Source organism: Ricinus communis, chromosome 2, assembly GCF_019578655.1.
Source record: "Ricinus communis isolate WT05 ecotype wild-type chromosome 2, ASM1957865v1, whole genome shotgun sequence".
In the NCBI taxonomy this organism is placed as follows: Eukaryota; Viridiplantae; Streptophyta; class Magnoliopsida; order Malpighiales; family Euphorbiaceae; genus Ricinus; species Ricinus communis.
Window position 1 is genome coordinate 5,585,197 of NC_063257.1, and position 26,091 is coordinate 5,611,287.

The 26,091-nt window shown below is 33.6% G+C and overlaps 4 protein-coding genes and 2 pseudogenes across 9 annotated transcripts; 4 read left to right on the forward strand and 2 right to left on the reverse strand.

The window, feature by feature from the left end:
• Positions 1-2,083: 2,083 nt before the first annotated feature.
• Positions 2,084-3,741, forward strand: LOC8281695 (homeobox-leucine zipper protein ATHB-6). The gene is made up of 3 exons (XM_002513924.4): positions 2,084-2,515; positions 2,617-2,996; positions 3,106-3,741. Exons 1-3 carry the CDS (start codon positions 2,455-2,457, stop codon positions 3,469-3,471), a joined length of 807 nt encoding a protein of 268 aa, XP_002513970.1. The 5' UTR covers positions 2,084-2,454; the 3' UTR covers positions 3,472-3,741.
• A 2,493-nt stretch (positions 3,742-6,234) lies between these two features.
• On the reverse strand, positions 6,235-7,104 carry LOC8281694 (39S ribosomal protein L41-A, mitochondrial). The gene is made up of 2 exons (XM_002513923.4): positions 6,960-7,104; positions 6,235-6,521 (listed from the first exon to the last, which is right to left on the reverse strand). Exons 1-2 carry the CDS (start codon positions 7,102-7,104, stop codon positions 6,394-6,396), a joined length of 273 nt encoding a protein of 90 aa, XP_002513969.2. The 3' UTR covers positions 6,235-6,393.
• A 26-nt stretch (positions 7,105-7,130) lies between these two features.
• Positions 7,131-9,940, forward strand: LOC8281693 (thylakoid lumenal 29 kDa protein, chloroplastic). Of its 6 annotated transcripts, none has more exons than XM_048370912.1 (7): positions 7,131-7,272; positions 7,409-7,449; positions 7,766-7,891; positions 8,011-8,120; positions 8,458-8,595; positions 9,259-9,393; positions 9,515-9,940. In XM_048370912.1, exons 1-7 carry the CDS (start codon positions 7,265-7,267, stop codon positions 9,593-9,595), a joined length of 639 nt encoding a protein of 212 aa, XP_048226869.1. In that variant the 5' UTR covers positions 7,131-7,264; the 3' UTR covers positions 9,596-9,940. The 6 variants fall into 6 exon arrangements, with proteins under 6 accessions (XP_048226869.1, XP_048226870.1, XP_048226868.1 ...); XM_048370913.1 differs by having other exon boundaries at positions 7,144-7,272; positions 8,014-8,120; XM_048370911.1 differs by having other exon boundaries at positions 7,178-7,272; positions 7,761-7,891.
• Positions 9,941-10,334: 394 nt separating this feature from the next.
• On the reverse strand, positions 10,335-14,549 carry LOC8281691 (annotated as a pseudogene).
• On the forward strand, positions 14,549-16,406 carry LOC8281690 (annotated as a pseudogene).
• Positions 16,407-19,419: 3,013 nt separating this feature from the next.
• On the forward strand, positions 19,420-20,496 carry LOC8281689. Its single transcript, XM_002513918.4, has one exon. It carries the CDS (start codon positions 19,519-19,521, stop codon positions 20,041-20,043), a length of 525 nt encoding a protein of 174 aa, XP_002513964.1. The 5' UTR covers positions 19,420-19,518; the 3' UTR covers positions 20,044-20,496.
• Positions 20,497-26,091: the final 5,595 nt, after the last annotated feature.

Here is a 26,091-nt window from a genome sequence, read left to right on the forward strand (position 1 = left end):
TAATGATCAAATGAAGCGTTGGGCACATCAGGTAAAAGTAAAACATAAAGAAAGACTGAAAAAGTACAACTGTGAGAGCACGTTACTTCATAAATATTCCCCAAGACTGTCTGAAACTTTCCTAAGCATGGCACTATATAGTATCTGAAACGTCAAGGATCTTCAATCAAACATTGAGGTCAATTAAGGCTGACACTTCAGTAAATATCACCCTGTCCTGTAGCATCCTTTCTTTCACGATAAGGCACCAAAACCATCAAAACCTCTTCTGAGGTGAATGTTTCATAGAACTAGCTTAAGGGGTATCATTCATTTATTTCATTTCGGGTAAAAGTTGCTAGAGATATTGAATTTATTCTTAGGGCCATGAGCTTCAATTTTTAAAGTTGAGTGCTTGTTTGACAAAGTTACTTGCATGATTAGTTTAGTTGAACCAGGACTTTTTCTCCTATTCTAAATTCAAATCAAAGTTTAACTTTTCTTTCTTTCTGTATTAATACAATACCTTCCCTAAAGTTGTGCTGCTAGGATTGCTAGTACCAACTACCTAATCAAGCTACAGTCGTTGACCTCTATGTTCTTTTCAGTTTTGAAATGGAAACCAGCTGTGCCTTCTGCAACATCTCTATCACTCTTCTCATTTTAACAAGTGCAAGTTCTTAGTGCATGAAGTTTTCTTTTCTTTTCTTTTCTGGTTCGGAGATGTGGCATCTACAAAAAGAAAAAGGAAAGAAAACCATCTTATAAAGTTAATCATCAATACTATTAATAACCGCATCTTTGCTCTGCTCCATAATTGTGACATTAATCTTGTGTAATTCCTCCAATAGCTGCATAGCTTTTCCAACAGCGTAGATGGCCACCATAACTGTAATACTATATCGGACTTAAAAATTTATGTGCAAAAAATATGGCTTTAATAAATTTCACAACTAGTGTCTCTCGAGCACTAAAATTCTGATAAAACAAAGGAAAAAAAGAAAAGAGAGATCCCTGTACAAGGTGGATAAACAACTCTTAATATAAAAGACCAACAAGGGTGAAAATATTACTGTATTGAGAATTACAGAAGAAAGAAAATAGTACTAGTAAAGAAGGAGTTTATCGTTGGTAAAATGACAGCCAAAAAGAGATCAATAAAGAGAAAATTATAAGGAAAGATTTACTTGCCGAGTCTTTGTGATTCTGAAAGGAATTACAGTGAGCAATGCGAAAATACAGCGAGCAGAAAACTCAAAATTTTGTAGCCAAAGGAATTAGCATTCTGAAAATGTTAATTAAACAGCTGGAAGATCTTCTTATCTTTAAGGAATCTTGATTTTGCTTCTTAAGTTGAAATTCGACCGGTCGTACGGTCGCATTTGTTTGTTTGATAATTGATAGCAGAAATTAGCAGTCAGTCCATTCTTATGTCAGAATTAAATTGACAATGTAACAAACTTTTTCAATCTTTCATATATATAATCAAAGCCATCAAACGGAAAGATGCTGCAAAGTTATTCACAACTTGTTATAGCGACAGGAGTTCCATGCCTAACCTCATCGATTGACTGATTAACATCTAAGTACTGAATCTCGTGGGGTTGTTCTTGTTAGCTTGTACACTCAAGTCTTGATAATCACTTCACACTTGCATAAATCCAAGAAATAATTGATATCATTTTCTTGAATGTGTGTCCACTCTAGTTCATTGAATTCTGTGGCCATACATCATTAATTAATACAGCGACGGATCAATTTAAATATTGATGATTTTACTCATAAATCAAAATAGTTAATTCTGGCAAAGGATGCTAATTCATACTATTAAACTTTGCACAGAATTTCGTTGCCATTACTACTGAATGGCTCTGCCATTTCTTATAAGCACAAGGATGGAAGGTAAATCAGGCTTGTGTTGTGAGCAGTACAAAGGCAAGCGTAAACTGTAAATGATTAAAATATGTTTCTTGGCAGCTATTGATTACGATGTGACCTTACCAAACTGAATTATTTAATTATTTGATTTTGTGACAATCACCTTCACAGCTCATAACAGTTAAAGGTGCATTCCAGTATTTAACTGTGAGTGAGTGGTGAAGCAGGTTCACTGTCTCTTGGACTTCTCTCTCTATCTTTCTCTCTCTAATAAAGTTGCATTATTAGACAATGATTAGCTAGAGAAAAACTTTTAATTACTATTCCTCTTTCTTGGGTTTTGTCTGCTTTTCCCAAAAGCTTGCTCATTTCTGAAGTATAGATAACAGTGTACTTGATTCTCTGTTTTCCTTTTGATGGGTTTAAAAGATTGAGCAGAATTGGTAGAAGTTGAGAAGGCAAACTCTGAACTGCGAAGCTTTAGCTCCCATCATATTCATTCCCCATTCTGCTATTATTTTGCGAGTACAGTCCATAAAAGAACAATTCTTGATAAATCTATCTGCTCTCCTACTCTCTTGATCTCAAGTTTCTATTATGAAGAGGTTCAGTTCCCCGGAATCATTTGCTGCTTTACTCTCCATCTCTTCTTCAAAAGGTAAACAGAATTCCCGTCTCAAGCTCATAAACATCTTGATTTTCAAGCATACTTATGTCATCATTAAGCTGATAAAGTGTTATATTTTTTCAATAATCTAGAGGAAAAGACTACTCAAAAATCAAACCAAGTATACAGTAGAGAGTTTCAAGCAATGTTGGATAGTCTAGAAGAAGAAGACTGCACCGAGGAAACTACTCTTACAACAACTGAAAAGAAAAGAAGGTTAAGCATGGATCAAGTTAAGGCCTTAGAGAAGAATTTTGAAGTAGAAAACAAGCTTGAGCCAGAGAGAAAGATCAGATTAGCAGAAGAATTAGGTCTGCAACCAAGACAAGTGGCTATTTGGTTCCAAAACCGCCGCGCCCGCTGGAAGACTAAGCAATTGGAGAGAGAATATGTGACCCTTAAGACCAATTATGAAGCACTAAAACTTGATTACAATAATCTTGAAAGAGATAATGAATCTCTAAATCTACAGGTAAATGTACCAAGAAATTTTGTCACTTCTAATTATCAGTAATGACTGAGTTGATTAGAATTTTAATTTTCAAAATTGGGTTGTTGACTTTTTATTTTTCTTTTTGTAGCTAAAGGAATTGAAAGCTAAGATGAGGGAAGGAAATGCAGAGAGCAGTCAGTCTGTCAAAGAAGAGTGTCCTGTTTCAGAATCAGAGAACAATGCTTCAGTTCAGAGTCAGAGTCATGAATTCAGTGACAATAACAATTCTAATGGTTCCTTTAAAGACAATATCAGTGATTTGTCTTCACATACATTGATGAATTGGATTCAGTTATCTGATTCAAGAGCTATTTTGGGTAATGGTTATCAAGTATATCAACCTCATCTTGTGAAACTAGAAGAGCATCATAGTTTGTTTAATATTGAAGAGTCGTGCAATTTCTTATCAGTTGATCAAGCTCCCACCTTGCACTGGCACTTCACTGAGCAGTAGAAGTATTGCAGACATTAGAAAGGAATAAGTTGGTTTTTGGAGATGCTGTAAATTGGAACGTCAATTTGATTCTTCCATTGCAACAAAGGGCGGGAACTGTGAAGTTTACTATTTACCTCTGGTGTAAAAAAAAAAAAATCATAATTTAAACAATCACCAGTCTGGTTCAAGTCAATATTTAAGGCATTGTCTTCCAAAGACCAATTATATATTCAAGTAATGTTTCTTAGCAATTTATTAGATTATGAAAAGAATCAATGCTTTACATTATGATGTGCTTTTGCATGTCGCACTTTTGATGTGGCAAAAGAATGACGGATATTCTACCCAGTACCCACCTAAATGTGCTTCTTTCATTTTACACTTGCTTGTACTTAAGAAATGGCTAAAAACTGTTGGTTATTTTCATATCAGCACAAAATTGGTCCTCTCTCTCCAATTTTTCTGCGTAGCGACATTGTTCAACTTGGAAACTGGAAATGTCTTATCAGTACATAAAACTGTTGTCTCTTCATAGGCGATGAACAATTTGAAGATTTTTAAGCTATAGCTGCAACCTGAGATTGTTGTAAACTTTTTTCTTTTAAGAAAAAAAAAAGAGCTGATACTCTGAATATAATCAAAATTCAAAGGTGCAAGCTTTTGGCCCATTTTATTTAATATTTCGATCACCCTTTTGTATTGATCCTCTGAGGAGTACCTATCAGACCATGTGGTTGGTAAAGGGTAGATCCTGACCTGTAGCTGACAATAATCAATAGCAAGTCTCAGGACCCTGCCAAGAGTTTCTCTTTTTCTTTTTCTTTTTCTTTTTTTGAAATGGTACCACTCTCTATAGTCTAGATTCTTAAAGGACATAGGTTTGCCCCAAAACTGTAGACTGTAGCAATGATCAAAAAACTGTAGACTGTAGACCTCTTCTCTTCCCCACCACTGCACACCAGTCAAATTTTCCGAAATGCTCGACAGTAGATTATCATTCAGATATGAAAAACTTATCGAAAGCTACGAAACTAAAATTTTCTTTGCCTTAAAACAAAACAAATCAGAAGTGAGCAGCATACTTATCCAGTGAAAAGAACCATGACCTAGCACTATAAAATTACATTAGTTTGATGGACCATTGTGCCTAAAGTAAAACAAAATCAAAACAGTTATCGTTATTATAGCCTATAAGGGGCTTAGAAAAGTTTGAAACGTGTGGAGGTGGAGTGGAGAGAAAAGAAGTCGTTTTCTACTTTTGATAGAGGTTCTTTTGGAATGGGAAAGAGACACAGCAAAAAGCTGCTGAGACTCTTAGCACCTCAAAGTCATTTTCATGTCAGGAAAAAGGGTCCCATACTGTCACCCATGTTTGACTGTAAAAGCTGAAATGGAATCTAGGTGTAGCTTTTAGATTGCCATGACCTTTGTATTCTATGGCAATCCCAAGAAAGTAGAGAACCCACCAGCTCTTTTTTCTCCTACTCTGCAGCCCAAAGTTTTGGGTACGGATAGGAGAGGCTTTGAGTAAGGCATCCGGCACCCACTCCAGGTGGAGGACCACCAGTTCTAGGTGTGGAAGAAAAACACCCACAAGTCTCTTTCCTCGATCAATGGTGCTTTCATTTCATTTACTCATCAACTTTAACTTTCAATGGCAAATATATTTACCAGTTCTGATATCATTAGGATGATTCGAATGCAAATTTAGACAGCTGCATGTTTAAATTTGTCGCATTTAAAGGATCATAGATTAAATAAATTTTAAAGCTATTCCATCCAAACATAATCTAAATGCATAATATCTTGTATGCCTTTAAAATAAATAATATAAACAAAATAGAATAAAAAAAAATGATCATATATATAGATAGAACTTTAATTTGAGGTGGACAATATTTCTTAAAATTATAAGAAACTTTTCTACCTTTTCCTATACTTTTATCATTCAACTGAAAAGAACTGTACAAAAGTCTTGTCTCCTGGCTTGATTACAGAGCTATAATGGAGAAAATGAGGATAAGAGATGCAACTTGCAGAGTCCGACTGTTTAGGACTGAAAACCTATCCACGACGACAAGGGCTTTCATGCAAGAGCAAACTCATACTAATCATCACATATTTATGTCCCCATCCATAAATACTTGTGTAATAAAAAAGAAAAAGCTAGGGGACTCTATCCTTTTTATATACTTATTAGATTTTGTAAATTGTTATTTTGGGGTAGAAAGAGATAAGTTTCATGTCTGCTTGTTGCTCTGATTTGGAAATAAGTTAAAAAGATAATGACATAATGATTGAAACAGGAAATTGGTGAAAGTGTTTGTGGAGAGGGTGATGCTGACCAAGCAACCATCACTCCTTACAGGTCAGGATGATAACCCATTTCTTTTCATCTCCCACTTATATAACCACAATACATTCTGTTGCCCCTTTCTTTCTTTCAAAAGCCGCCTGCTTTTTTTTTATTTTCCCTTGCACAAAAATCATTGATTTGCACCCGGGTTATTGCTCATGTTTCTTCAATGCTTTTCCTTACTAAAGTTTAGATTTGAATTATGTCAAAGAGAGTGGAGCTTATTGTATAAACTAAAACATAATTAATTTATTTTTTCTAATAAAATAGATGATAGACTATATAACACAAGATAGATACTATAAAAAACCGATAAATTTTTTAATACTGAGAACTTATATATATATATATATATATATATATATATATATATATATATATAAGTGAATTAAGCATTCACCGCAATTGAACTAAATAAAGGTGATTTGAGATTTTTTTTTTTAAAAGAGAAATTCTTAACACAACTTGAGAAGCCCACGTATAGGCCTAAATTCAGTATTTGGGTTTTGGGCCAATTTGAAGCCGTATTTGGGCCAGTCCGTCTTCTTCTCTATTCAACGAGCAAACTGCAGAGGAGAAAACCCCTAAACCCTCTTTGGATTCGTCGTTCTCCGGTAATTCTTCAGAGATGGGTGGAGAAAAGTTACCTTGAAGTCAGTCAAATCAGGTACAACATAGTTCGGCAATTTCTCGGGTACAATAACGTAGCCACCTGCAACAAGCAGTTTTTTCAGAAACAACATATAATAAAATATCATTTGCCAATAAAATGAGACGTGATGCACCTCTTTTCAGAATTTAAGAACTCCAGGTAGTTAGAAACGAACATGCTTAAGTTTATGCATGATTCAGTCTTTAAATTGGCAAAGTGTATTATCCACGGAAATTCCAAGTATGACCCATTAAAATGATGATTCAAGAACTCTCCTAAATAAAGCTGTAACGATTTAATGCAGCCACAAAAGTCCCACTCAACCATTAACCTGTAATTTAGTCTGTTAAACTTTTGAGTTTCACATTGCACTGAGACTACAATTAAGCAAACACCTGGTGACTTAGAAATGGCAGTGCTTTATTATGCAAAAATTTCTGATACTTTAAAACTAATTAAAATGATATTTGTAATTAAAAGAAATGAGAAAGATGGAACCTTTGCGAGTGTGAAAACCAGTAGGCTTGCAATTCTTTCCCTTATAATAATCACGAGGAGCGCGTTTTGACGACAGAATATCCAACGACGACGTTCTCTTTCTTCGAAATGCCCTTCCTATCCCCAGTATTAAACCCAATGCCATATTCGATCAAAAGTATGCTGTTATATAGCAAATTAAGAATTCAAATCATTTTTTTTTTTAACTCAAATTTCGAATACTAATATCAAACAAAAAGAAATTAACCAAATTTCTGAACTTTTCCCATCAATACTAACTCTGGCACTAAATGATGCCATGACTTATGATAAGGTCAGACCTGAAACTCTACCTGTTAAAATATTTATCTTCAGGTTATGGAAGTCCTTTACTTTCTGTATAAGAGAAAAAGCGAACAAATCTATATATATATATATATATATATACACTGATTTCTTTCTGATTGCAGGCTTCCAAATCTGGGGGCCCAAATGGATCCATACGTTTCAGGTATCTACTACATGAAGTATTACTCTCATATGATTTGGAACAATAATTAGTTGGAAGTATGAATGATGATATCGGATTTGTGCATATTTTTACTGTTACAAAGCCTCACAACTTGCGGTTTTTCTGAAGTAACTTGATAGTATGAAGAGATTTCAATTCATGCTTGTTTTCTAGCTTTTCAAAGTTCATTATAATACATGCTTTTCTCCTTTGACTTATCAACTAATTCATTTTATGCAATTTTGAAGAATTATCCTTCTTTCTTTTTCAACAGCTATCTTAATTTTCTTGTCTTTCTTTCCTGCTTGAAGTTCAGAGATAAGCAGACCTGAAAACGAGGGACTTGCTGCAGCTTTGAATATGTTAGAGGAAGCAAAGGAGGAGATAGACTCATATTCGAAGGGTGGACCCATCTCCTTTGCAGATCTTATCCAATGTGCAGGTTCTACATGTTAAATCCACCAAGTTTCAGACCTGCTGCATGTAATGGCCATTTGCAGGAGCTATTATATGCAGATAATCAAAATATAATTTGTCTAATTCAATGTTCTTCGTTTTTAGCAGCACAAAGCGCGGTTAAGTCTACATTTCTAGCTTCTGCCATCCGCAAGTGTGGAGGTAATGAAGAGAAAGGAACATTATTGTACTCTGCGTATGGCTCAAATGGACAGGTTAGTTTTTATGGTTTGGTTGCCTTGACCTGCAGTTTATTGACCTGTCTCAGAATATAAAAATAAGATAGAGCAACTCTCCCTTTCATTTAGCTAATTATTAATATCAGAACCAGAAAAACCGGTCCTGAATTTTTCTTACAAAATTTCAAAATAGAGAAACTGTTTTTCATGTAATAAGTCATAACATGGAATTTTTCACATGTACAAATAATTCTATAAAAGGATTCAAGGGGAAATCCAGAAGAAGAAAGCAAAATAAATCAATAGCATGATGTATGCTTGGAATTAGAAGCAACTTGTTAACATGTGATGCATGCGTTGTTTGTTGACGCAGTGGGGATTGTTTGATAAGCAATTTGGACGGTCAGATACCCAGGAGCCAGATCCAGAGGGAAGGGTTCCTCAATGGGAAAAAGCAACTGTACAGGAAATGAAAGACAAGTTTAAAGCTATCGGCTTTGGTCCCCGCCAGGTATCTTCTTCTTCTCATTCACCATAGCAATTGCCCCTTTAGGCTTTGGTGTATTGATGATATTCTTTCTTAAGTTATAGGAGCCTGAACTTTTGTGCGTGTATCCTTTTCTGATTTATTGAAATGATTTGACAATCGTTAGTTTCTGCACTAGTAAAAAATGATGCTTCAGAGACTAGTTGCATGAACAAGTCATGATTTGATTTAACACTAAATTTAGGCATATAAACTAACTTCTGTTAGTACAGTTCCTCAGCAGAGCTATGTAAGTTCGTGGGATTTAACTCTTCGAGAAGCTTTCTATTTCTCTTGCCTCCTATTCTGCATTCAGCTTGCGCCTCTTCTGATTACTTCTGTATTATTTCTCTTGTCCATTTCGTCTTCTTTGTTTTGTTTTAGATTGCCTTGTATCAACTATAGGCTACTGTTATCTAGATGCTCATAGTTCAATGGTAATTTAAGAAATTCAAGTTTACATTTGATGGATAGTCAGAATGGTGAAGCAAGAAGAGTTTGAAACCGCACATTCAGTAAATTCACTGAAGACTTGCTCATATCTTAACCCAAAAAATCACTTGAAGGAATTTCTTATGTTCTATATATAGAATGTAACATATATTGTTCACTGATACAAGTGTGTTTTTTCTTTTTATGGATGGCCAGCTAGCTGTTATGTCTGCATTCCTTGGTCCAGATCAAGCAGCTACTGAGGCCTTACTGGCCACTGACCCAGATGTTTTGCCATGGGTTCAGAAGTACCAGCGTAGTCGAGAAACTGTTTCTCAGACAGATTATGAAGTTAGTACTTCAAAGTGAGCAAAGATCAAAGTCTGAAATTCGAGATTTGTGATTCTTGGGCATATCTATATATTGCTTTGCTTTTCTTATTTTTATAGTACCTAAATTGATTCAATTTCAGGTTGATCTGATAACTACTCTCACCAAATTAAGTTCCTTGGGCCAACAAATCAATTATGAAGCATACACATATCCTGTCTGAAAGATAGATGTGACCAAACTCAAATTATAGAGGAAGCGCATAGCATTTTTAAGAACCGGCGATGACTCTAGCTACTAGAAAACTATTCTTTCACTGCTTTTGGCAGGGATAGCATCTGCAAGCTTCTCTTTCTTATTTTTATTTATTTTGGCATCGGCCATGTGAACAGTCTATATCCCATGAAAAATGAGATGGTCCGTGTATAGCTCTACTACTTTATAGAGAAAAGTTTGTTTCATGTAATTCTATGTTGTAATATTAGCTGCATAGTGTTTAGCACAAGCAGATTGAAGAGCTGCTCTTCTTAATTGATATGATATGACCACCTAGATTCATCCTTTTCAAGACACGGGCATGACTTGGTGCTATTGGAAACTTGGAGAAGGAAAATGCTACCAAGTTCTAAAGCAACGCCTGAAAGGTAGACCTTGGCCTCCAGCCAATTGCTGCAATGAACTTGATAATCTGTGCTGTGATGGCCTGGCATTTCATGGTCTTTGGCAGATTTCAGCACAGGGTGCATAGCGGAGCTGCTTTCAATTTCCTGATAACCCTGACAGTTAAGCATCCTCATCAAGCAACCATTTTAAAGGAGAAAAAGATTAAGAAATTGGAGCAGACACTTGGCTAATTGATTTATCTAGCCTACAAAATAAAACCAGTCTTAACACCCGTATCAGGCACTGAAGCTGTTCAAGCAGCCCTCTTAGGCACTGGAGCCAGCCAAATAAACTTAATATAAGCAATTCAGCCGCAGGGCACTCGTGCCAGTAATTTTATTCCTCTGATAATTTTTGCAAACACTTACAGTATAAATCAAAAGTTTCCTTCTGAAATGGTTATAAAACTACTTCAGATTCTTTATAGTTTTCAGTTGTTACCCATCCAAGGCAAATACATAAATATGTAAAAATTGCCACCAAAAAGGCTCCAGATATGGATCTCAGCAAAATCACAAGTAATACTCGACTTAATTTAAGAGGATTTAGGAGCTATAAATTCCAACCCGCCCATGAATGGCCTCAATGGCTCAGGGATAACGACAGAACCATCTTCTTGCTGGTAATTTTCCAGCAAACATATCAACATCCGTGGAACTGCACAAGCTGTTGCATTTAATGTGTGGACAAACTTTGTTGGAGCAAGGCTGCTTTTCCCCTTTTTAGGATTCCTTAATGTCGGATCCAATGGGCGATACCAATTCCTAGTCGACGACTTTGATAGTCTGTACAATTCGATGCACTTGATATCTGTTAAAATAATAAGAGCAACTAACCTAAGGGAATTACCAGGTCTCAAAATTGCTGAATTGCAGAACTTTTAGAGCAAAAGTGTGGATGTAGAGAAATTCACCAAGTGTACAAGAAGATGTGGTGTTCATACCTCACCATATCATCCTAAACCAGGCATCCATGCCTCCACATCAGATTTGCGGAAAGCAGGAGCCCCTAAATCCGCCGAGGCCATATCTATAGTTCTGCCAAAAACAAAATGCTTATGAGCTGCATAGAAACAAAATAATAAAAACAAATAATATGATGAACATTGGCAGCACCTACTTAAAGTGTAAACCTAATGAAGAGAGGAGATCTTCTTCAATTTTAATAGTTCCTCATGATGGGATTGACTCTCCTCTGTTGGGCATAGAATGAACATCTCCACCTTGCTGAACTGGTGAACTCGATAAAGACCCCTGCCAACAAATGGTATGAGTTCGTTGCTTCAGCAGAAGTTTCTAAAAGCAGCATGGTTCTAAATCTTCATGACAAGACTTAAAATAATTTCAAACATAAAGGCTGGTCATCTGAATATAGGATCAATAAGCAAGACAAATCACAAATATCATGTGTTGAGTGGGACAGAAGCCTTCCATAACAGGGGGACAATTAAAGAAAATGTGAATGACGAATCAAGATTGCTAGGTTCTTCCATCAAAAGAAAACTAAGGAGACTATCAAATACTAGAGCTGCAATAATCCAAGTTAAACTACCTCAAAAATATTAAATAATAATAGATTACTATATGAAATAGATAATGCTCAGATAAATACCTAGTTGCAGTGCCTGCAGCACCAGCTTCCGTACAGAAGCAATGAGAAATGCAACATACTTCAATGGCAACATTGACTCGGTAAGGATAGATTCCATATGAATTCCTCCAACAGGAATCTCTGCAGTGCCAATCAAGCACTGATCACTACCTTCGATAGAGTAAACCTGTTAAGTATCTGGAATAAGTAAATCATCAATCATTATATTGCAATCAATTTGAACAAGCCGCTATTAAAATGGCTTGAGGTAATCATTAATAGGACTTTTGCCAGTGAATGAGGCCCTTTGTACTATAAGGATTCATCCACCAGGAAGGTCGAATCTAATGGTCTTCCTGGCATATCATTACCCAAACCATAAAGCTTCCACTTTACGGCAGAAATGTTTGCAGATAGCTTTTCCATCAACTCCATATCTGACTATCCATGCTAAGCACAAAAGAATACTAAATGCATTTACTACCATTTAGACAAAAGTCATAAACTAAATGAAAACAAACCTGGGTATTATCTCCACGAGGCTGGAATCCACATTTTTCAACAACAGATGCTCTTACAAGTTCCGGGGTTGTTAGAGGTGTAAAGCCCCTTTTCATGACTTCAGAGAGAGTCCAGTCGACAAGGGCCATCTCTAGCATAACTGCTTCATTCTTGAGATAGTAAAATTTTGATCCACTGACCTGTGTAAGCAAGCAATATATTAAATGCACATGAATTTGAAGTGACCCAGTTCACTTGTTATGTGGAAACCTCGATACCCTAACAGCTGAAATCTCCCAAAATTCATCAACGTTTGATTCAAAAGCAACTGAGAAACCTTTTATGAGAAAGATACAGCAGCTTCCAACTTCCACGTGCATTAATATCGAAACTGAGCTGTAGTAATCAATATGATACAACCAAGTCTAATTTCATTTGAATGCTTTCTGATTTCAGTTAAATGCTTTCAAACCCTGAAGAACACCAATTAAACCATTGCAACCATAAATCAGTTACTTTCTTGACCAATTAATAGAAACTTATATTGCTATTCTGGGTATGAAACAGTTGGTACTGGTGACAACTTGTTCATAAAAAGGGCGCAATTCATGGCTAATTACAACATAAGTTTTATGCGACAATAGTAATGGTCCAATAATCGTCTGTAGGAATACTTTAATACCTTAAAGTAAAAGAGTGAGTACCTCTGCAGTTGCATCAAAATCAAATAGATCTAGTTCTTTCCCAAGCTGAAGGTGGTCCTTGACAGGGAAGCTAAATTCATGAGGACTACCCACCTAAAAGCCGGGAGAAAAAGCAAACAACTTGTAATAACAAACTGATATTCATAGACTGGACTAACAAGAATATAAAAATAAGATTTAGAACCAGCCTAGAGAATAATATATCATCTTTCTCACTGTCGAACAATCTTCCACTCCAATTGGAACATCAGGATGAGTCATGTTGGGAATACATTGTGCTTCCTGTTGTAGCTCATCTGTATGTTTTAGCATGTCTTCTTCCAAAGTCATTAGTCCTTTCAGATTCTTTCCTGAAAGAAGGGAAAGAAAGACCATCAAAGGAATGTGGGGAGGAAAAATAAAATAAAGCAGAAACTTCCCAATCGTGATCAAATCAACAAGCAAAAGAAGTCACAATAATTAAGTCAATCTATACCCTCATCTATGAGTTTTTGACGCTCTGATGGCTCAAGCTTTCCTTTCATCTTGTTAGCTACTGCATTCCTTTCTCCACGAAGCCGTTCAACTTCCTAATATCTGGAAGTTCCAATTAGATAAAATGAGAAGCAAACTAGCTTTTACCTTCTTCCTAATTTTCTTTATCTACGTTGTTTATGCCAAACCAATGTGCTATATGACTATAGACCCACAATCGCAATCAACCCTAGTTTAAAGACAAAAGTCACAACTTTTATGAATGGCAGCATTATGTAGCTCCAAACCGAAATTTTGTAACATCAAACTACATGTCATTTTTAAGAGCCTAAGTTACTATAATGGTATTATCCACATGTAAATGAAAAATGAGAAGAGAATGTGGGGCTACATAAACAAGCTTTAAAAGTTTTTCACACAATCACCATAAAATTTTTGATTGAGATTAACCAACTTCCTCAAGTAAGTAAATACCCCAGAAGGCAATTGTAACTAAGACCTAAAGTAGAATGCATAAAATTAAAAAAGAACTGACCTTTTGGACAGCTAACATCTTCTCATAAAGCTCAAGCACGAGTTCAAGATTAGCATTAGAATTCCTATTCTTTATATTCAAAGCAACCTCCTCTTTATTATCCCTTATCCACTTAAAATCAATCGCTGCCATCCATTGTGGCTTCACCACTAAAATCCACCGTCATCAATTTAAAAGACTAAGGAAAATAAAACCTTTTAACTTCAAAAAAAAAAATCAAATAAATCACCTTTACTATTAAAACTTTCTGTTGTAACTGGTTCTTGCGCAGCTGCTGTTGCGGAGGGCGCTCTAGTTATAAGAGTAAAAAAAGGTCTCTTTGAATAACTTACTTTGTTATGAATGAAACGGCGGGATATCAACCTAACCAATTCAGCACCTCTCATCGTTCTCCTTTCCTCGCAAATCAACCTAACCAACTCAGGATCCGACCATGGTTTTGCCAGATCCATCTACTCTCCGCTCTTATCTTTTTCCCCCCTCAATCGAAGGCTTTACTGTTTTGCAGAGCAGAAAACCCCTAAACCCTCTTCGGATTCGTCGTTCTCCGGTGTTGTTTCAATTCTTCAGCCTAGTAAGTCTACTTCACTCCCTTTAACGGTTATACACTATGAAATTTGGTTAATTTCTTTTTGTTTGATATTAGTATTCGAAATTTGATTTTTTTTTAAATGATTTGGGTTCTTAATTTGCTATATAACAGCATACTTTTGATCGACTATGGCATTGAGTTTGATACTGGGGATAGGAAGGGCATTTCGAAGAAAGAGAACGTCGTGTTGGATATTCTGTCGTCGAAACGCGCTCCTCGTGATTATTATAAGGGAAAGAATTGCAAGCCTACTGGTTTTCACACTCGCAAAGGTTCCATCTTTCCCATTTCTTTTAATTGCAAATATCATTTTAATTAGTTTTAAAGTATTAGAAATTTTTGCATAATATAGCACTGCCATTTTCTAAGTCACCAGGTGTTTGCTTAATTGTAGTATCAGTGCAATGTGAAACTCAAAAGTTTAACAGACTAAATTACAGGTTAATGGTTGAGTGGGACTTTTGTGGCTACATTAAATCGTTACAGCTTTATTTAGGAGAGTTCTTGAATCATCATTTTAATGGATCATACTTGGAATTTCCATGGATAATACACTTTGCCAATTTAAAGACTGAATCATGCATAAACTTAAGCATGTTCGTTTCTAACTACCTGGAGTTCTTAGATTCTGAAGAGAGGTGCAGCACGTCTCATTTTATTGGCAAATGATATTTTATTATATGTTGTTTCTGAAAAAACTGCTTGTTGCAGGTGGCTACGTTATTGTACCCGAGAAATTGCCGAACTATGTTGTACCTGATTTGACTGACTTCAAGGTAACCTTTCTCCACCCATCTCTGTTTCTGTTTTTTGGAGAACGGATACTCAGCACTTGCATTGATGATACTAAAACATGTAAATGGCGTTGATGATAAGGGTCTTTCGTTTATAGTTTTCTGATCTCCTTTTGAGTGTTGGAATGTAATTGGTTGGAAGCTGTCAATTGTTAGGCTTCTTTATCTTTCAGTTACAAGAATTATTATTGCAAGAATAGTTTTTGTTGGAGTATTCTTGAATTTTTTGTTTCTTTGTATGGAAGAATATGTTTTCTTCCATATAGTTGTTTTATAGGTAACGTTTTTGTTTTGGATTGTGAATTGTTTTTCTTTCTTTAAATAATGAAAGGGATATATATCTCTGTCTCTCTAGAACATATGAGAAGTTAGCCTATTAAGCACATCTGCTGCATAAAGTATTTAGCATGAGGAGATAGTTGGTCGATGTATCTCATGTTCAACTTACAGAAGTTTTCCCCTTTGCTTATCTTCATTATTTCAATTGATGTAGAAGAGAATGATTAAACCTTAGTCTCCATGATTATAAGACTTGTGTCGTGTATGCTTGTTCTATGGATGGCATTACTCTCACCTGGAAAAAGAAAAAGGCTAGAAAATGGGAATCTTACAAATAACTGGTTGCATGGTGCATCTAAAACGGCAAAATTTTCCCCATAAGTACAATATTCTTCTCTCACGCTAGTGATCTACCAAATTTTTAAACTAAGCGCTTTGCATGTTTTGCTGATTAAATGTTTACTCTTTTGCTTTCAGCTAAAGCCGTATGTTTCTCAATGTACAACACAAATTAAAACAACTGAAGCATCTGCAGCAGAAAAATAAGGAAATGGAGTGGGAACAGGAATTCAATCTGTGACGTCGTCATCCAGCTGCCACTTGGTTGATATATTCTTAAGTTGGACGTCTTCTGAGTTGCCATTATGAAGTTCTATCCGAAAGGGATGAGACCCAATTAGGTGGTATTTCTGTGCACGTTAAACTAATGAATTTTTACTTGCTGGTTAAACTATGATCGTTTATTATCTCCTTTATTGGTAGCAATAATTTACAGAATCTTGTCTTGTCTTTAACTTCTTAAGTTCCATGGTCTTGTGATGACCAAAACATATCCCCAGCCTCATAGTAATGGAAACTGTGTGAAACTGAAATCATGATATTTCTTTTTCCTTTTTCCTCCATTCTTCCTTGACAACTTATGCGAATTCTGCGTTAATTTTGTTCTATGCTGCATGGTGGGTGTTGAAAGATTTCGTAATTTGGTTGGCAGATTTTAACTATCATAGTTGGCTGAACAGCCTTTCAAGCATATGAATGTATCTGTGCCCCATTCTCCTCTAAACCACATCCTGTGACCTTGCAAATGATGGAGCCAAAGACTACAGTATTAAAATACTTCTTAAAATATATTCTTTTTTCATGGATCTGTACTATACTGTACTGACAGGTAGCAACAATGACTTTCGACCCAAGCCAGATCCAGTTCCTCTCCTGCAGCTTCTTGGTGACTACTGCTGAAATAAATTTAACAATTTTAATGCGGGAAACAATCTGCTCTATAGCTGGAGATAATCACAGTCGCACTGGCACATGAACATTTCCTTTTTATTTTTAATTTGTAATTTCACATTTCCCGGTGTTTAGGCAACCATCCTTATATTCACAACTTTTTTTTTCTTTTCCTTTTTTCTGCTTTCCCTCATAATTCCTCTATCCAACCATGTTAAGGGTTGATAGTGCTAATGAGGTCTTGAACAAGGGTGCCTAATAAAACATAAGCATCTGCCTTTGCCATGAGCCACTTGATACAGTTAGAAAAATAACATTTTGTTAGGTCAGTGAGGACTGAGGGCCCATAACTACAAGTATTTGATAGAGATGGGGACTTAGCTTTTGTGGGTGTGAGCATCCTAGCCCCACTGTCCAGCAGCAATTATTCCGTGTTCTAATAAAAGCCCTGGCCAATGTCAGTACACAAATAAATAGTTTTGAGCCAAACACAAGGGTGAATGGTCTCGACATGCTTTAATTCTTAAAATACTGCATCTCAACTAACCCTTGTTTTTTCTTTCTTCCTTTTTCTCTTTAATCTTCTTTAATGCCATTCTCTTGATTCTTGTCTCTCTCTTTTCTGCAAAGAAACCGCATCTCCGCTGACAATGGAAGTGGGAAAATGGGATAAAGTAATCATGACGCTCATGCTGTGTGCTCTTATTCTTGGAATTTTTTTGTTCCCTCTCTTTTCTCTTTTAAAGCTGTCTTCGTTGAACTTGTGCTCCCTCTAGCAATAGTGTAATGTAATCCCTACAAATAAAAAAGAAAAAATATTTAGGTCCTTTTGGGAAAATAATATATTAATGGGAAAAAACAAGTAATTAACTTTGCATGTAAATGATAATATATACATTTTTAACATGAGTTTGATATATGTATCCGAGTTCCCAACTCATCTAACGTAAATGCTGTTAATAAATCCACAGTTGTGTAATTTGGAGAACATTTTTATAAAGTTAAATCGACAATAGAAACAAAGAAGGTGCCAAATTACAAGTAATTTTCTTTCTTTTGTGTGGTAACATGGAGTAATTTCCTTATTGTGGGGTATAATTGATTTCCTGATCGATTAGCTGGACCAAAATCGACAAGAAACGATTTTTCTTTTGACTTAAGAAAACTCATATTCATAGGTACTAATGAACTCCAATGTTATAGATGAACCAAACACGACTCAATTTAAGTAATAGTAAGCATACGTAATTAAGGAAAAGATATATAATTACACAGAAATGAGTTGCCCGGCTGAACTTTATTGGTCGGACCAACCCTCTTCTTAAAGGATGTTGCTTTAGGTGTGGAAGTACCTATATATATATATTATAAATATATTTCCTTCTTCTTCTTCCACATAAAACAGCGCCCCTTCTCACTCTATTATTTTCTCTATCCTATCACTCTTTTTCTTTTAGGAGACATAACGGCTCAAAAGTTTTTATAGTGAGATAATATATCAAACTAAACTAAGCCTTATCACTAATTAAGACACAAATGATTTATGTGTCTTTTTAAGGCATTCCAATCCTATGCCATGACATATCATAATTTATGTAAATTTATTATGAAAATATATTATTTTAGTTAAATATTTTGTAATTACTTAATTGTTAAAAATCGTATGAGTATATAAAGCAATTATATATACACACACAAGATATAAAGTACGGATGAGAAGAAAAAAAAAATATGCAAATTAATTAAGAAGCTCGTGCTAAAGTTTTTATTAACTATTCTTATAACATCGACTAATTTGATAATCTATAGATTAATGTCTTAATTATATTCGTATGAATTTTATCATTAAAATATAATATAAAAACAATCTCTTTTTTTTAATAAAAATAAAATATGTTTTTATTTTTTCAGGTCGTGTGTAATTAAAAACATATAAATTATTTACAAGTAAATCTATAATTGTCTAAAAATTTATTTAAAAATAATATATCTTAAAATAAGAAATTAATCGTATAATAATCTTCAATAATCTTAATCTCTTCTTACTACTAAATTTCGTAATTATCTTTACTTTTGCTTAAGGAAAGAAAAAAGATCTTTTATACAAATATAAGGTATTGTTTTATCATCTTACAAACGTATATTATTTAAGGAATGGAAATAGAGATATTTTTTTAATTATAATTATATTTTTAAATTAAATTAATAGACGAGAACTATATATTTGATCATGTTTAAGAAATCAACAATTAAAAAGTTATTCAAATATAAATTAAAATATATCAAAATAGAAATAAAATGATGGCAAGTTATTATAATTAGTTCACTATGTTTATACTATATTAAATATTTGAATAATTTAAATTTTAAAAAAAATGCTTCTTTTTTTTATAAAAGCAAAAAAAAAAATTGTATAATAACGTAAGAAATAAAATAAAGACCAAAATAGAGTAAAAGCTGAATTTCCACGCCGCCCCCACAGAATTCATATTAGGCATTCGACACCACTTCCTCCGCGCAAATTAATCCAGCCACCGACTCAGTATACCCCACAAATCCTTCATCTCATCGAGACCGTACAGATAGTCCTCACTAGCCAACTCGTCAAATTCCTATCGCAAACCGTCAAAAAAGCTACTTCAAAAATAATAATATAATAATAAATAAACAACAGTTCCAAACGAAACCTCCCATGAACCAACATGGAAATGCACACCCTTTATATATAGCTGTATATACACCACGCCCACTTGCTATTTTGCAGGTGATGATAACTCAAAAAACATGGGATATTTGAAGAGATCAAAGGATTCCGCTGCTGTCCCTCGAACAAAGCCAGATGGTAGATGCAAGAAGCACCCAAAACACAAGCAATCCCCTGGGGTTTGCTCCATTTGTTTGAGTGAAAAGCTTTCTCAGCTTTCAACTACTAGCTCCTCATCACGTGCTACTTCCTCTATGGATTCGCTTTCTTCTTCTTCTTCATTGTCTTCTTATTCTTCTTCTTCATGTTCTTCTTGTTCTTCTCCAATGCATCGTTATCGTCCTGGTCATGAAGGGAAAGGATCTTTTTCATTCTTGTTAAGTGGCAAGAATGTGCTCACCAGGAGTAGATCTTTGGTTTTTATTTCAAGAACTAAAATCAGAGGCAACAAAGAGAAGGTTGATAATGATCATAAGATCAAGAAAACTGGGTTTTGGTCTAAGTTACGACTACGTCCAAAGAATAAGGGAATGGAGGAGGGTTTAGTGCACTCGAGAACCATTGAGGAAAGGATGACGATGAGTTTCAGTACTAGGGTTAATTGATAGATGCAGTTTCTTAATTGATTCTTTTTTTTCTTTCCTCTTCTATTCTTTTATTAGGTTAGAAAGTTAGTTGTTAGTGTCACAACAAAAACAAGAAGAAATGAGTCAATAAAAAAAAAAACACCATGCATAAAGCAGCTGAAAGATGAATACTCATGTGTTTCTATTACATTAATCATGTATTAGTCACTTGTGAAATTAAGCATATAGACATAATTCTACTGATTACTATACCTTTGTTTAATTCAATATATAGTTCCTCAGATCTTCTTCATTTTTTATTCTTTTGTAAGAATTGATTCTGATATAGAAGTAGTTCGAGTTTGTCTCTGTGTAATGATAAGACAAAAATTCCATATGTAACAGCAAGGAGACATGCTGGCATTTAGCCTGTCATGTACAGATTTTCAAGGCTAAAGTAAATCAAATGGTATATACCGGGGTTGATAAATTCTCCATTGATTCCAAGAAATTTCCATGAGATTTCAAGTTGAAACTTCAACTTGGTTTACTTTGATTATTATGTCTTCTTTACAATTTCTTTCTAATCAGTTTTGAAAGGCGGTCTAATATATATAAATATATATGTATATATATTTGTGACTTGGGGTCCAGGTTCTTGGCAACTTCCTGTGGGCTAAAAAGTTCAAAACTGTTAAGCTGGCAAAAGAAAATTGACAACTGGCCAAAATTAGTTCTCATCAGATCAAGTTCTTGGCAATTTCCCCAGCTATGATTTAATTAAACTGGCGATTAAAGAAAAACATAAAGGAATATTAACTTATTCATAAGGTATATTTCTACTTGTACACGAACTCCATAGATGAATAATATATTTTTAAAGCACAAAACAATATATATTTTTGCCAATTATTGCTTTTCAATTAATGTCACAGCAAAGATTGGATCAACCTTTTGATCTAGTCATGCATAACCCTTCTTGCAAGTTACAATTATAATGCATGTATTACTTTGAATGTGGAAAATTAAATTTACATGTAATCTGTGAGCTTTTTCTTTTTTCCCTTTTTTAATGAAACTTGTCCAACAACAATTCTGACTAGCTTTTATTTATTCATTCATTTATACTCTTCTCGAAATTGAAATAAAAGAATTGCATATGGATAGACCAATTATCTTCGGAATATGCCATATTTGATTGGATATGAGTCCTCAGATTATGTCTAGTATATATTTCACTCACATACACACCCACCATATATATACCTAAAAGAATAGAAATAAGATATGAGATTGGGAGGAATAATGATTTATCTGGTGCAGGGGGGGAATGTTTTAATTTTGGGATATCGTCATGTTATGAGATTTGGCATGCGTCTATATTTGCAAGTTCAGTCCATGCTATAATATCATAAGAAAGGGCATCCAACTTCAATTAGGTATAATATAACAACAACACAAATCATTGTTTAGAGAATGGATCTTCTTTTGTTGCTTCTCCTTTTTGTTGATCCACTGCTTTATTTGGTCTGTAAACTACTGCCCTCTATAATCCATCACACCATCTTTACGAAGACGAAAATAAATACAAACTATTAAAATAAATATCAGAAAAAGAAAACTAAAATATTAACGAGACCTAATTAATAGGTAAAAGATAAGTTGTTAAACACTTTTATTTTTGCACCCTACCTATCAAGGCTATCACATATTTCGGATGTAACTATCTTTTTCCCTTTTCTTTTTTAATGCTTTCTCTTCTGTTTTCTTTATTAATTGGCTTCTGAATCTGGTTTAATTTATTACTTTATAATCAAAGAGACAATTAGGTGCACCAAAACTAAGTGATACATTATTTTACCGTATATAATCAACTCCGATGGAAAATACCAAAGATGTTTGCAAGGAAACATCAAATGAACCATTCAAATGATACTCCATGTGGAGATTGAACCCAAACCTCTTGAGACTTGGGACTTGGGAGGGTCTCTGTGCGGTTTTAAGTGGAACATCGGGAGCATGAAGAAAAAGAAAAACAAACGGCCTGCAGATTGGGGAGGTCAGTGTGAGCCCATGAACTAGAGAGAATTATTGGCAAGCAAGCAGGAAACCCAAGTTGGGCTACTCATTCCGTTTGTATCTTTTGATTGAATATTAATTTATGTTTTTTGGTTTTTTTTCTTTTTCCAGGTTCCGAATATTCTCAAGCTAATCATTGCTGATTTCATTTCTTTTTACCCATTTTACTTGTATTCTTTTATTTAGTACTTGAAAAAATAAAAGTACAAGAAGACAATGCACAATAATTTAATTTTCACAATTTTTCCACCCAATATTTATGCATTATATAAGTTATTTTCCTCCACCCAATTTAAATCTTAATCTAGTATGATAATGATCTATGCTTATGCTCCATTAATTTTTGCATTACATGTTAACTCAGATCGTATAGTTTTAATGCAACTCTTACTTCTTTTTTTAACCACATGCAGTTCATATATTTGATGTAAGGTTAAACATATATAGTATCTAATTGATTGATACCTAATACATACTTAAATAGGCAAAAGGATCTATGTGATTGAATATCGTTTACACTATGTATAGATAAGGGGTAATTCAAAAGAAAGGAAAGAGAATAAATGGAGAATGAGTTATCATTATATTTGGCTATTTAATTTTTTAAGAAGGAGAAGAATTCCCTTTCATTCTTCTTGGGGAATATGAAATTGATTACACTTTAATTTGGGTCATAAGAAAGAATTAAAACATATATATATAATCTTTTTTATCATTTTATTTTTAATAATAATAAAAAGATAACTTTTTTTATATAAAATTTAGATTGTCTTTCATTATATATGTTTTTCTTACGTGAAAATTATATATTTTGTAGCTATTATTTACATAATATTATTATTTTTTCTGTTTATAGTTAATTATCTCATAATTTAATCAAGGTAAAATTTGTATGCACTTCATTATAAAATTATTTACGACTAAATATTATAATTAATTGAAATTTGTATGTATTTTATTATGTAATGACATATTATTTTAAGATTTATATATTAATTTAATGATTATTATTTCCTTTTCCTCTCACTCATCTAAACAAATTTTACATATTTCCCCTCCCTTCCATTTAATGATTATTTTTATGTAATCAAACATAATAAAATAATAATTTTTCTTTTCTTTCTTTCAACTCACTTTATTTTCCTTTAAATTACCTATTCCTCTCCTTCCCTCTTCGTTGTCATGTGTAGTGTTAATTCGTAGAATGTGATGGTTTTTCATGTGATGTAAATTTAAGTAGCTTGATGAAAAGTGACCAAAAATATATATAAGCCCTTAATTTTTATTTACAAATATAATTAACTATCCCTCAATTACTTTGGTTATCTTAAACTTTAAATATTTTGAAAACGGTTCAATTAAGTGCTAAATTCATGGAACTATGCTTGTAATCATTGCTGAAGGCCAGTAATGCTCGGTAATTTAGCAACTGAAATAAGAAGATAAAGAATTCACCGACTTCAAGATTTTAATTTTAGCAATTGAGGATGCATTTAAAGGAATTGATATGCAAAAGAAAATCAAATGCTAACTTCTTGTAAATTATTTATTTAAAAAAACATTTAAATTCTAATTAAATCGTTTGAAAAATATAGAATATAAATAGAGCAGTTAAAAAAGATAAACGTATACTAGAAATAAATAAATGTATGGATTTACAGTAGTTGCTGATAAAAGAAGGAAAAGAAAAAGACACAAAAGTTAACCTTGGAAGAATACAACACCGACATAACCATTAATTGACAACCATAAAGGTGAAGGTGAAGGTGAAGGTGAAGCTCAAGCAGATCATACGAAAGGAATTAATGATGGGACCAATGCCATATAATAACCAATTTAATTATCTAATTATACACATACTACGTTACTTCAATTTCTCTTCGTAAATACAAATTGCGGGTCTCTCACGTTCACCCAGTCAAAGTATTTTTCTTCTTTTTTCTTTTTTTTTTTTTTTGCATTAAGAAATTACGGACTGTACAATAATAAAAATAATTATTTTTTATTCTTAAACAGAACACTCTTTAACTAGATGATATAATTTCTTACCACCTAAACTGAAGTTGAAAGAGTTAGTTCAAAGTCTATTAAATCCAATGTTATCATAACCGACTCGAGCATCGCTTCCTAAAAAAAAAAGTAATTTAAAATTCAACTGTTTTATTTTTTGGGTTGAATTGCTACCTTTTAAATAATATTCACAATTAATAAATAGTTATTAATAATAATAATATAATAATTTCAAAAAAAATATAGATATAATATAAATTTACATACACTAAGCTTCAAAGTTTATAAAATATTTTTTATCTTATATAATTTCACATTAATAAATAATTAATAAAAAGTTTTTTAAGAGATTGATTACATTCTTTATTTACTATTTTAAAATTTTTTATAAGCTTCTTACTTTAATGTTTTAACTCACTTGGTTTATGACTATCACGCAGTTTTCACGGTATGTAATAGGTTTTATGAGTTTTGATGAGTTTCAATGAATTTTTTGCTTATTTGAATTTTTAGTTGAACTGATTTTTTTTTTCACGAGTCGCGGTTGAACCAATAAGTCGGTTCGATTCCGATAATACTGATTAAACCTAAAAAAAAAAGGATAAAGAATAATAAAAAGCAAGGTTGTTATGTTTTCTCATACTGAAAATGAAATTAACCTACCTCATTTTCCCTTTCTAAAATGACCTAGCACCACAATCCAAATGTTACATCTGAGTTCGTCCATTTCTATTCAAATTTTCCCTTCTTTTAGGTTATTAATAGTTTGTTGTTTCTTTATTGGCTTATCTGATATACTGTTTTGTGTTAGGTGAACTGATCTTATATATGAGATCCACCCACTTTAAAGTTCTTGGCTTGTAATTATAAGGCATGCTTGTGGAATTTGGAGTAGTCAATTTGTTCCCACTAAAGAACCCAATATCTTCCACTTCATACTTCCCAAATTGTATGCACTTGGGCTACTAATTTAGACTCGTAACTTGTTGCTTCTTCTTTGGTTATTGTCTTTTATGCTACCATTTATTTTGATGTTGAAAAACTAAGTTAATCCTTTCTTTTTCCATGGAATTATGCACTCTTCTCATGAGTAAGGATGAAGGTACAAAAAGGAGTGGCTATTTTTAGTAAAATGTAATTGAAGCATTAATTCACCTCACTGTTGTTCATTTTAAAATCTAGTAATGGGTGGAAGTTGCATGAATGAATTATTTGATGTACTTATGACAACAAATTAAAGCTCATGAAAACGTGTCATCCTCCCATAAGCTTGGCCTCGTTCCTGGACATAAAAGTGCACACATGGGTTGCAGTTGGACCATTTCAACCCATAATGTAATGAATTAATGGTAATATCTTGAACCAGTGAAGTCACTTTTTCTCTCTCGACTACTCCCTCGCCTCCGAACGCAGCTAATGGTGTTCTCTGCCATTCCCGGCCCATAATACCCTCTAATCTGTTTTAATTTCTTCCTTTCCAAGGAACCGCATTTGTTTTTCTAAATTTGTCCTCCAATTTTGGTGTTTCCTTTCCCTATAATTAAATTTTTTGCTATCCATATTTGGTAAAATTCAATTCGGAATAATTTCTTTAAAGGCTTAATTTGAAAATAAATACAACTTCCGATTAGGCTTGTCAAAGCAACTAATCTCATTAATTGTTGGATCAGATTATAGGTGGTTCCTAACGATGATCTTATCACTTCGGGCTGCTGCTCGTTGTGTCTAATTAGCTTTGATTAAGCTCATACTATTTTCTTAACACTGCAATTAAATACTTTTATTAATGTTAGGAAAAGAAATCATATACTGAGAGATTAATTATATAGACACACCCATTAACTAAATTCATAATTTCAAGAAAAATTTAATGAAATTTGTTAGGTGCGTAAATTGAGCTCACCTATACAACCACATGGATTAAAAATTTCATTATGACAAATTTATAAAGTCATCATTTTCCTCATGTCATCAATTCAATACTTTTTAAACTAAGAA